Source organism: Peromyscus leucopus, chromosome 14 (assembly GCF_004664715.2).
Source record: "Peromyscus leucopus breed LL Stock chromosome 14, UCI_PerLeu_2.1, whole genome shotgun sequence".
Lineage (NCBI taxonomy): Eukaryota > Metazoa > Chordata > Mammalia > Rodentia > Cricetidae > Peromyscus > Peromyscus leucopus.
Window position 1 is genome coordinate 55282956 of NC_051075.1, and position 11910 is coordinate 55294865.

Genomic DNA, 11910 nt, shown 5'->3' on the forward strand with positions numbered 1-11910 from the left:
TCGGAAGGATCGTTTAACAAGACTACAACTCCCATCAGGCTCAGCAGGATCGGTTTAGGCCCCAAGGAAACAATGAGACGACTATTTTGTGTCCCTACCGGTGAGGATTGATAGTTTGAGGGCTTAGACTTCAGAGACCTTTTAAGATCAAACAGAGAGTTTTGAAGGAACTCCAGAAGTTACAGAACCTACGGTTCGGCGAGCCGGAACGGAAGTACCCGGTAGGAGTGAGGAGGAGCCGGAAGTTAAGGCGGGGAGGGGGTGGGGGTGGAGGGAAAAGCAAGCCAGGAGGTGCTGCTGCCGCTTCTAGTAGTTTCCAGGCGCTGCCGGGCGGCTGGGACCGAGCGGTCCTGAGGCTGTGGCTGCGGCTGCTTGGGAGCTTGTAGCGGTGCGATAAGTGAGCTGATGGCCAAGTGGGGTGAGGGAGACCCACGCTGGATCGTGGAGGAGCGGGCGGACGCCACCAACGTCAACAACTGGCACTGGTAAGGGCCAGCAGCAAGACAGGCCGCGGGAGTACTGCTTTCCAGGCTAGGGTTTGGGGGTGCCTGGGACTTTGGCGTGTGCAGATCTGGGGCCCACACAGCCCTGCCCTGGGGTTGGGCGTGGGTCCTTCCTGTAGCCGGGGTTCCTCTCCATCCCTCGCCACCCTCGCGGTGCGGTGCGGTGTTGGCTAGGGCGAGGGGTGCGACGTAGACCGCGGAGTCCCCGAGGAGGAATCTCAGAGCGAACAGAACAGAGCGCCCTAGTTGCTGCAGCCAGGCTGAGCCCGGAGATACTTCCTACACGTGGCCGCAGGCGTCCTTGAGATCCAGACCCCTGCCGATTGTGTGGGGAGACAGCTGGGGAGGTCTCGGAGCAGCCCCCAGGCGCGGTGGTTACTGTTCCGTGGGTTACAGTGGAAAGTAAAAGTCATAGGGGACCGCTGCCTCCGTCCAGCGGGAGACTCTTTGGAACGTGATCTGCAGGGCGCTTGGAGCTTCGGGATGCTGAACGCGATGCGTGCAATGCAGCCTCTCACCCGGAACTGTTAAGTTCTGTTGTAACTCCAGGTTGCCGGGCAGTCATGATTTTACAGCCTAGCTGTTCTTAGAAGCTTCCTGATCTTTATGAAATCTCATAGAAGCAATGTTATTTGGAGCGCAGCTGAACTTTACTCAAAACTATTTTTTTGTTTTACTCAGTTGCCGCTGCTTTTTGCTTACATCGCTTTAATAGACGGGCAAAGAATTGATTTTCCGCTCTTTTTTTTTTCCCCTCACCCTGTCCCCTCTTACCCAGTGGACTTTGTGACACTGTTTAGAGGACATAGAATGTTTAGGGCATTTTAAAAAGTGTGAATAAGACGGGTCAGAACACTGCTAATGAGGCTGGCATTGTTGGGTTTTTTTTAGTTACTGCGGCTCTTAGGGAAATGCTCTCCTGGCTTCAGCAGTGTGGTCACAGCTTTCCTCTTGGCCAGATGGGGGCGCCATGTTATTAATCAAGGATCATCTGACTGAGCCTGGAGAGAACAACTTAGCACTGGTTTGTCACAGCACCTGCCTTTGTCCACAACTCACCGCCCTTTGGCTTCCCCAGATGGCCTGTGTGTGGACACACTGGGGTAGAATTTAGAGGGTTCGTTGTTATTGGTCTTTTCTGCTTCCTTTAACCTTGCGCTTCATCTTGCAGCATGAAAAGTGTGTCCTCGTCGTCGTCATCATGGTCCCCACCCCGGTGACTGCTACCCATCTCTGCTTCTGTTTTGCAGGACAGAAAGGGATGCTTCCAACTGGTCCACGGAGAAGCTGAAAACGCTGTTCCTGGCCGTGCGAGTGGAAAATGAGCAGGGCAGGTGTGAGGTGACGGAGGTGAACAAGCTTGACGGAGAAGCTTCCATTAACAACCGGAAAGGCAAACTTATCTTCTTCTATGAGTGGACCATCAAACTAAACTGGACAGGTAAGGACCAGCTGGGCTGGCGGAGACGAGGTTAGCTCCGTTTCTGTGGCTCTTCCACTTGCTGGAGAGGAGGTTCTGAGCAGTAGCAAACCCTTGAAGGGAGGAGACAGCGCTGCTTGGGAGGAAAGCAGTTTTGGGTGCTGCTGGGGGACACCAGATGTGTTCATTTGCTCTCTGAGTTTCATCGGTTCCCACCAGTGAAGTGACGGGGCACTGGATCTTTGGACCTTGTTCTGTGTTAGGATTCATAAGGTGATAGAGTCTCAGGCTAGTTTATTTCATTTGTGTCTTATGAATGGTTTAAGAGGGAGCGGTTTTTCGTTTGTTCTCTTAACTTCAATCACTTTCTAACTCCAGTTTGAATCTTACCATGTTAGACTTCTGTACTATTGTAGCTGATAAGTAAGTATTACTTGGATGTAGAGTCAGTTTTGTCATAATTAATGTGTTCCTAAAAATTAATGAGTGCATTATGCAACAGTCATGCAATAAGAAACCACAGGTTTATAGAGAGGATAGAATTGGGAATACAGTACCTGATGGGCAGTGGTGGCGCACACCTTTAATCCCAGCACTCAGGAGGCAGAGGCAGGTGGACCTCTGAGTTGCCCGGCCAGTTTGGTCTACAGAACGAGTTCCAGGCCAGCCAGGGCTACACAGAGAAACCCTGTCAGAGAAAAAAGAAAACAGTACCCATCTGATGTGGTGATATGTGCCTGTGGTCCCACCAGTTGGGAGGCCGAGGGAGGAAAATGGCTGTGAGTTCTAAAGGGAAAGGGAAAGAAACCCACCTTCAAAAAAACATCATCAGTGACACGATTTTAAAATGAAGAAATTGGGGTGGAGAGACTGGAGTTTGGTTCCCAGCACCCACATCCTGCAGTTCACAGCCGTCTAGAACTCCAACTTCAGAGGGATCTGGTGTCTCTGGCCTCTGAGGGCCCTTGCATACAGATGTGCTTACACGTACACACACACACAAGTTTAAACTATAGAAACTAAGAATTAATAGTAGAGTTTTATTCGTGTGATGAGTATGAAGTACATGTATACTGTAATCGGGATGGTTTTTCTTTGATTGAAATTTCATTGTGTCCGTGGGCATCACAGGGATTGCAGCTTGAAGGCTCATGTGAGATCCTGGAAGGGAGGTCTTCTGAGGCAGAAGGATCATCACACCAATGGCACGTTACCTGACAGATGTTTTGAGATATGAGCTTTCATTTATTTCTGTGCATCTCTGGTTATAGTTTTCTCTGTTCACTTCTTATTTCTCAATGATGAACTCATAGAAGCAAATATGAAATAGCTATAAACAGATTGTTCCCTAACATATCAGTCATATTGGATAAATGCTTGTTTTCAGAACAGCTGTTCAAACTGAATTGATGCTCGTGGCTACCCGACAGACTCTGGGAGAACTGAGCTACTACCCGATTTGTGTAGCTCTCAGGGCCATGCTGTAATGCCCCATTAGATCTTTCCATGGGGTGAAAAAAGATATTGGGGTGCTGATGGTTGCTTCTGGCATTTGGCACTCTCTGAGGATAGAGGGGCAGCTTAGAATGGGGGTTAAAGAAGCTTTAAGTGGACAGTGTTCCTGGCAGGGCCTTCCCTGCCAAGGAGGAGGCTAATGGAATTGCATTGCTTTGGACAGGTACCTCTAAGTCAGGAGTGCAATACAAAGGACACGTGGAAATCCCCAATCTGTCGGATGAGAACAGTGTGGATGAAGTGGAGGTTTGTGTTTCCTCACTCCTTATCTGAGTCCTCCCTGTCTGTATAGTCTCAGACGAGAAAAGCGGTCATCCCCACCGTTCATAGTCAAGGCTTAGGCTAACCATTCTAAAGCCCAATCTGAGATGAGTCTAAGGCTCTGTGGTGCCTTTGGAAAGTTCCAGAGCAATGTGTACATAGTCAGTGTCTGTGCTTTGGCTAGGGAAATGGGTTGTAACATTAGCCCTCTCTGCCCTGGCAGAGAGGAGTGGAGAAGGAATGTTGTTGGGGATTGGAAAACGTGGCAGCTCTACACCTTTCCTGTGGAAATGTCAGCGGCCTCTTGACTGCTCCCTAAGTCATTTTATCACCTGCTCTTGATCTCTCACTCAGATTAGTGTGAGCCTTGCCAAAGACGAGCCTGACACAAATCTCGTGGCCTTAATGAAGGAAGAAGGGGTGAAACTTCTAAGAGAAGCAGTGGGGATTTACATCAGCACCCTCAAAACAGGTATCTTTTTGGAACTCTGCCTGAGGAGGCTGTCTTCCACTGCCAGACCTTGACTGAGGGCCTGGACTGCCCTTCCCCTGGCAGATGGGTAATGATGGGGGGTCGGGGGTAGGGGGTGAAGTTGATCTAAAAGCTCCGAGTTAGAGGAAGATCCTGAGCTGTGTTGTCTTATGGAGTTGGCTGTCAGGCTGACCCAAGTGAGGTGTGCTGGGAGTGTGAAATACACAGTGGATTTTGAGACGGTGCCAAAAAAAAAACAGTGTAAAATATCTCAATTTAAAGATTGATAGCCATTGAGCTCGGCGGTAGTGGCGCACGCCTTTAATCCCAGCACTCGGGAGGCAGAGGCAGGCCAGTCTCTGAGTTCGAGGCCAGCCTGGGCTACAGAGTGAGTTCCAGGACAGGCTCCAAAGCTACAGAGAGAAACCCTGTCTCGAAAAACCAAAAAAAAAAAAAAAAAAAAAAAAAAAATTGATAGCCATTGAAACAATAGTTATTTTAGAGTAACATTAGATAATATGATTAGGTTAAATATACTAGTGAAACTTTACCTTGAACATTAACTTTCATGTTACTACTGGAAGTCTTAAATTACATGTAAGACACACATGTTTCCCTCAGACAGCTCTGATCTAAAGACTATTTTAGAGTAATCCTGGACTGTTGCTGGTCCTCCTCCTCCAGGAAGTTGACATGGTTAGACGCAGAGGGGTTAACCCAGATGTGCTGGGGGACTCCGCCTCTACCACATCCTTCTGATCTTGGTGTTGGAGTTCATATTATGACCAGCCTTGAAATCGATCATTTTTAGTGAGAACTGAAACTCCAGTGTTGTGACTAGTGAGTCTCTTTTATAGTAGAGTCTAAAGACGTTGTAATGTTTCCATTTTCATCAGGGGTTTAAGCTTTTTAAGATAATGCTACTGTATTCTGTACACTGAGATAATCTGTTGGGCATAAACTAGGGTAGAGAGAGAGAATGCAGGCTTTTCCTTAATTCCGGTTACGACAGCTGTGTTTGTCTCATGTCCTGTGTCAGCTAAGAGATTAATAAGGATTTTGTCTTTGCAGAGTTTACTCAGGGCATGATCTTGCCCACAGTGAATGGAGAGTCCGTAGACCCGGTGGGTCAGCCAGCACCAAAAACTGAGGTGTGCAAGGTAAGCAGTGTTCCCAGGTGATGCCGTCCGCCTTCTGCAGAGGGAGAGAGTGAGCACCGCCATGTGCCACATCAGCTTTTCTGTGTCCCCGTCTCCAAAGCCAGAGCAGCCCGTGTGGGTGCTTTCTTAGAGAGACTGCAATATATAGTTTGCTCTCAGTGTCGTAACCTGGTGCAGTTTTATTTTACATGTTTATTTTTATTTCTGAACTTGTCTGTGTGTTCACCAAGTGCCCTTGAAGGCCTTTCAGGAGGGGTGTCAGGTCTCCTTCAACTGCGATGCAGCAGTTGTGAGCCACCTAGTGGACATGCTGGGAATGGAAGCTGCGACCTTTGCAGAACAGCCAGTGTTCTTAACCACTGAGCCATCCCTCCAGTCTCCTAACCTGTTCTTTATTGGTTGATGGTGGACCCCTGGAGCAGAGAGAAGCCATCAGGGACAGTGAAGGGTGGCTTGTGATTGCACATTGCACCCACCAGCCCGCTGCTCTTAGCGTCATTTCTAACTGGGGAGTTGGCATTTCGTACTTGAATGTTGAGGATCTCATCCCAGGGTTAGGTTGCTGCCTTCCTCCACAGGAAACTGATTCATCTCATTCTGCTTGTGGAGCAAGTGCATGATTTATCTAGAGCAGATCCTGGGGGTCCCGACTCAGCGCCTGGTTTAGAGCCCTGCATCCTTTTGTCAACAAGCACAGTGAAGAACACTCCAGAAAGCACTGCATCCAACCTGCTTGCTTTTTCTCCTTCCCCTCCTTTCCCTTTTTCTCTCTTCCTTTTCTTGTCTTTGTCTCTCTGTCCTTTACTTTTCTCTTCCTTCCTTTCCTTTCTTGTCCTGGGGTGAATCCCAGGGCCTCGTGTATGTGGAGCATCTATCTCAGACTGCTGAGCTCTGCCCTCAGCTCCCCTATCCAGTTACTTCATTTGCACCGAGCTCTGAAATGCCCAAGATTGACTTGTCCTTTGTCTGGCGGGTTTTGTGATAAGTCCAAGAGGACTTGTACTTCTAGGGGCTGGGGAGATGGCTCTCATGGAATCCAGTGATCTATGCAGGTACCACATGTGGTATACATTCACACACACTTAGACTCTTAAAGATCCTAGAGTGGGCCGGGCGTTGGTGGCGCACGCCTTTAATCCCAGTACTCGGGAGGCAGAGCCAGGCGGATCTCTGTGAGTTTGAGGCCAGCCTGGGCTACCAAGTGAGCTCCAGGAAAGGCACAAAGCTACACAGAGAAACCCTGTCTCGAAAAACAAAAAAAAAAAAAAAAAAAAAAAGATCCTAGAGTGGATGTCTTCGGTAAGGGTGTTTCTGGAAAGTTCTCCTGTGATGGAAACATGACATGCACAAACTCCCTTTAACCCCTTGGACTGCTTAGCTTTGGGGGTGCAGGCTTCTGGGCGAGCGAATGAGTTGTCCCTGCAGCTGTGTTGATTGAGATCTCACCAGCTCTAAAGTCACCCCTTTTCACCCGCTTCATAGGCGAAGGCTGCTCCTTCAAAAAGCCAGGCCAAACCTGTTGGTGTCAAAATCCCCACTTGTAAGATCACCCTTCGAGAGACCTTCCTGACGTCACCCGAGGAGCTCTATAGAGTGTTCACCACCCAGGAGGTGAGTGAGCTGCCATCGCCCCAGGGCCCTTAGGTGCCGGGCTCTGCTGCTAAGTGGACTGGGAAGGCCTCTTAGACCGGCGGGGTGGAGGGCATTTTCACACACGCTCACATTTTTTTTTTCTGTTTGTACTAGTTGGGGGCATGTCAGCAGGAGCCACTGCATTCTTTACAAGAGTGAATGGGGGTAGGGTAGGGTGGCTCAGTGATACGACACTTATATACTGGAAGGGAGGAAAACAAGGAAGTATGTGCGTGAAGTAATAGCATCATGGATTCAGAATTCCTGAGGTCCAGCCTAGTCTGTAGAGGACCAGAACAGAGGGAGACCAGAACGTCCTCACGGGCAGAGTGAAATCTCCAGGGAAGAGGTGAGGAACTGCCGTTGGCCCGAGTCCCGTTGAGAGCCATGCATCTTGTCCCATTTCCTGCTTCCCTGCAGCTGGTCCAGGCCTTTACCCATGCTCCCGCGCCTTAGAAGCAGACAAAGGTGGGAAGTTTCACATGGTCGACGGCAACGTCACTGGAGAGTTCACTGATCTGGTGAGTCATTCAGCCCTACCTCTTCCAGGTTGTCACCTCCATTCGGTTAGAGTCGTGTGTGTCTCCATTTTCTGGGCAAAACTTGAGGCCTCTGTGATACTTTCCAAACAGTGCTGTAGTCTGAGTTTTCTTGCAAGTGGCACAGTCACTCATACACACAGAGGCAGACGGCTTGCCCGGCCGGGCTGGGTGCACCGTGGCCTCTCTAGACCGAGCTCCCCGTTGTTCCAGGTCCCTGAGAAACACATCGCTATGAAGTGGAGGTTCAAGTCGTGGCCGGAGGGTGAGTAAGGCTCGCTGCCATCGTCCCCAACACTGTCGCCCCGTTTAAACTCGTCCAGGAACGCTGGGTCTGAAAACCCCCTTCCCACAGGGCACTTTGCTACCATCACCTTGACCTTCCTGGACAAGAACGGAGAGACAGAGCTGTGCATGGAAGGCCGGGGCATCCCTGCTCCCGAGGAGGAGCGGACGCGGCAAGGCTGGCAGCGGTACTACTTTGAGGGCATCAAACAGACCTTTGGCTACGGCGCTCGCTTGTTCTAGGGCCGCAGCAGCAGCAGCAGCGGGGTTCCAGCCTGTCGACACTTCAGTCCAGCCGTTCAGGAGGGGTTTGTGACTCACAGGATTGCACCGTCCCGACAGCTAACTTGGGGCTGGGGCCCCTCCCTTCCACGTATACCTTGGGTTTGTGCATGTTTTCTGCTGGGTGGGATCTGAGGGTGATTTCTCTTTTATGTGTACATACGCTAAATAAACAGATTTTAAAAGCATGCATTTCTTATAATCTGTGTTGACTGGGAGCCGAGTGTTCTGTTTTTGAACAAATACGTGAAGTTTGAAGCCTCTCCTATGATCCTAGTATTCAGGAGGGGGAAACAGGCTAACCTGGACTACATGAGACCCTATCAGTTGTGGGGCTGGAGAGATGGCTCAGTGGTTAAGAGCACTGGCTACTTTTGCAGAGAACGGGGTTCGATTCCCAGCACACACCACACAGCTCACCGCCACCTGTCACTCCAGTTCTAAGGGATCTGATGCCCTCTTCTGGCCTCCTGCATGTATATGGTCTCCATAGACAAAATATAGGCAAAACACCCATACACACAGAATAAAAATCTGAAAAGCGCAAAGGGTGGTGGCTGTTGATGACAGCAGGATTCTTTTGTTTTTGGTTTTTCGAGACAGGGTTTCTCTGTATAACATTCCTGACTGTTCTGGAACTTGCTTTGTAGACCAGGCTGGACTCAAACTCACTGAGATCCATCTTTTTTTGTGGGGGGTAGAGAGGAACAGCAGTATTCTTGCACTCGTTTATTTCACACTTCCTTCTTAGCACACAGGAGGGCTGGCACTCAGGAATAAACAGCACTAACAAAGTACACAATGGTGGCATGGGTCTTGGACTCTGACCTCTACAAAGAGATGACCTCAGGTGGTATTCAGAGATGGAGATGACCAGTGGTGGCCTCATAGAGAGCTGCTGTGTCCCAGACCTCCTCGCAGTCTGCTTTCATTGACTGTCTAATCTCCATAAAGCCCTGGGACACCCGGTCACCCATTTCATAAAACTTGAACTTCTTTTTCCTCTGCTTTGTTTCTTTTTCTGTTGTTTTGTTTTTAAGGCAGGATCTTGCTACATAACACAGGCTGGCCTTGAACTCCTGAATGCAGGAATTGCATAAGCCTACTGCCACGTGATCCTTTTAATGTATGTTACTTATTTGCCTCTGGCTTCTTAGGTTAAGAGCCCAGATCCAACAGCCAGTGCTGAGCATGGCTGACATTTAGAATGCAGACTATAACCACAGAGCTGGTGCTCACCTTGGGCCTTCTGCCTTGCCGTGTTCATCCCCACAGAGAATCGGATGCACCTCCCGTATGTGATTCTCCCTCCTGGAGTAGGAAGTCCCAGGCCTCTTAGTATTCCACCCTGAAAAGGAGGAAGGAGCCCACTTCCTTTTTGTGTGAACTCCAGGCCAAGCTGTGGGAGTCCTTCTCAGTGGGGTCCACATGGCAGGAAAAGTGAACCGAGTAAGCAGTAACTCCCACGGAGCCTGCCCCAGCTTACCCCCACCCCAGCATGAATCTGCACTCCCTTAAGACAGCTACTCATCTCCCACTTCATTGGTGCTGAGGCCTGCAAGCTAAGCCTACATGACTTGGCAGAATTTTATAGTTAAAGCAAGATCAGTTCAGATCATCGTGACTTAAATTATTCAGATAAGCGCTAGGCTAATACTGCATCTAATTTGGCATTCCATCCGCCTGCAAGGGACATAGAAGACCCTTGACAGAGACTCTGGACTCCACCTTAAATCAATGAGCCCTTTCTAACACAACCCAAAAAACCAGAGCCCCGCCACCTCTGTCTCCGTTTCAGAGTGCAGAAAAACGGGAAGGGATGACGCCACATTGGTATAGCCAGACGCAGCAGTGTGCCTGTCGGGTGACACACTTCATATCCCCAGTCAGCTCTTGCTGTGTCCACTAGTAACAGCCATCTGATCCCAAGATGCCCATGGTGAAAGAGAAAACCACCGACTTGTTTTGAATGGTGAATATTCCACTCCCCAGCCGGCTAGGCCAATGTCCTAGTTTATAAATGTCGATAACACGGGTTACCAGGTACTGTGGAGACCACACAAGGAATGGAGTGGGGCATGATAGTGTCCACCTGTGATCGAAGCTCTCAGGAGGCAGAGGCCGAAGGATCGCCACAATACCAGGGCCACACTGGTCACACTGGTCCCAGACAGGTCTACGTAGAGAGTACCTAAGGTTAACCTGACCTGGCTACAGAAGGGACCCTGTCTTTAAAAACTAACCAACTAAGGATGCACTTGGCAACACCTAGTGTCTGCTGACTTCTGGACTCACGACCAACCTCAGCTATTTTCCCTTAAATCAAAATGGATACTATGGGCCGGGTGGTGGTGGTGGTGCACGCCTTTAATCCCAGCACTCGGAAGGCAGAAGCAGGTGAACTCTTGAGTTTTAGGCCAGCCTGGTCTATAGAGTGAGTTCCAGAACAGCCAGGACTACTCAGAGAAACCCTGTCTCAAAAAAACAAAACAAACAAAACATACTATGACATACTGGTTTAGTTCAGATGGCCGTCTCCAGAACAATGGGTTTCCATACCTTAGGGGAACCTGTTCTATACAGAATCTCAGACTTCACCTCTATAGAGATTTTCACTTTCTAAGTGTAGATGCATGGCCCACACATTTGCATTTTTGTGTCTTAGCTCACTCTAGCTGTCAGCGTTTCGTTTTTTAGAAGCACTTCAAACATGAAAAAAAAAAAAAAAAAAAAGAAAGAAAGAAAAATCTACCTGTAATAGAGGAAGCAAGGGGCATATCCGATCTTTGGAAAGCTTTGAAGCATCCTACGTCTGTGCTGTTGCTGGCTCTTTTCAACTTGATCTGTCCCGCCTAGCCTAGGGGCCTGCGTGAAGCAAACCAGAGAGAGAAGAGGGAACCAAACCAGCTGGGTGGCTGGGGCTCCACCGTGCAGTATTCACCACGGGGTTGGTATTCTTGCTGGGAGCGCAGCTGGCCGAGTCAGCAAGGTGTGCGACACGAGGCTGAGCTGAGGAAGAAGAGCCTTCTCTGATTTCAAGGCCTCCTGGGTCTGACACTAGCCACTCCTAAACCGTCCCTTTCAGAGGTTCAGTGACCCCCGTCATTGGTGCTTGTGCCCCCGCGCAGGTGTTCCGTAAGCCTGCAGCCACCTGCACAGGGTCTCTTTCTCCTTAGCACGGCTTGAATAAACACTTACTTCACAGCTGATCGGCTGGCTACTCCTCCTGCAAGCCTCCCGCCCGGTGGCAACCTCTCTTTCCTTTCTTCAGGTTTCTCTCACCTGGGGCTTGACGTGGCAGCAATTTTGCGTGGCATTTAGAGTCCAATAGACAAGCCCTGGGCATTGATTAGGTTTGGATGATATTTAAGTGCCAAGATAAAAATTCTACTAGACCGTGTCAGCATACAGGAGAGACAGTGATTCTGTGAGTGAGGCAGCTGGCTACAAGTGAGAAAGGAAAGCACACAGAAAATGTTGAAAAAAAAAAAAAAAATTCTACTAGAAAGGAGCTGAATGGGCAGTGCCTATGGAGAGACGCTGGGATGTTTGGTTTTTGTTTTGTTTTTAAAGTTTCTGCTAAAACGTAATTAAAAGGAGCAGAAGGTGGCAGACCATGCCTGTGGCCCCAGCCATGCAGAAGCTGGAAGAGGCGGATCACTTGCGCTCAGGAGGCAGTCTGGACAAGCCAGAAAGACCCCGGTCAGACACAAAATAGTCCTGTGCTCTGTGCATGTGTTACCGGGGCTTGAATCCAGGTTTTCATACATGCTCGGCAGGTGCTCTACCACTGAGCTACATCCCCAGGATCTATTGTTTTTTTTTTTTTTTTTTTTTTTGG

General features: G+C 49.3%; 1 protein-coding gene across 1 annotated transcript; it reads left to right on the top strand.

The window, feature by feature from the left end:
• The first annotated feature begins 250 nt into the window (after window positions 1-250).
• Window positions 251-8257, top strand: Ahsa1 (activator of HSP90 ATPase activity 1). Its single transcript, XM_028876074.2, is given in 10 exon segments — window positions 251-485; window positions 1754-1944; window positions 3602-3684; window positions 4054-4171; window positions 5243-5331; window positions 6814-6942; window positions 7384-7411; window positions 7414-7484; window positions 7716-7767; window positions 7858-8257. Coding segments are annotated over 10 exon segments (1014 nt in total). The 5' UTR covers window positions 251-405; the 3' UTR covers window positions 8031-8257.
• The last annotated feature ends 3653 nt before the right edge of the window (window positions 8258-11910 follow it).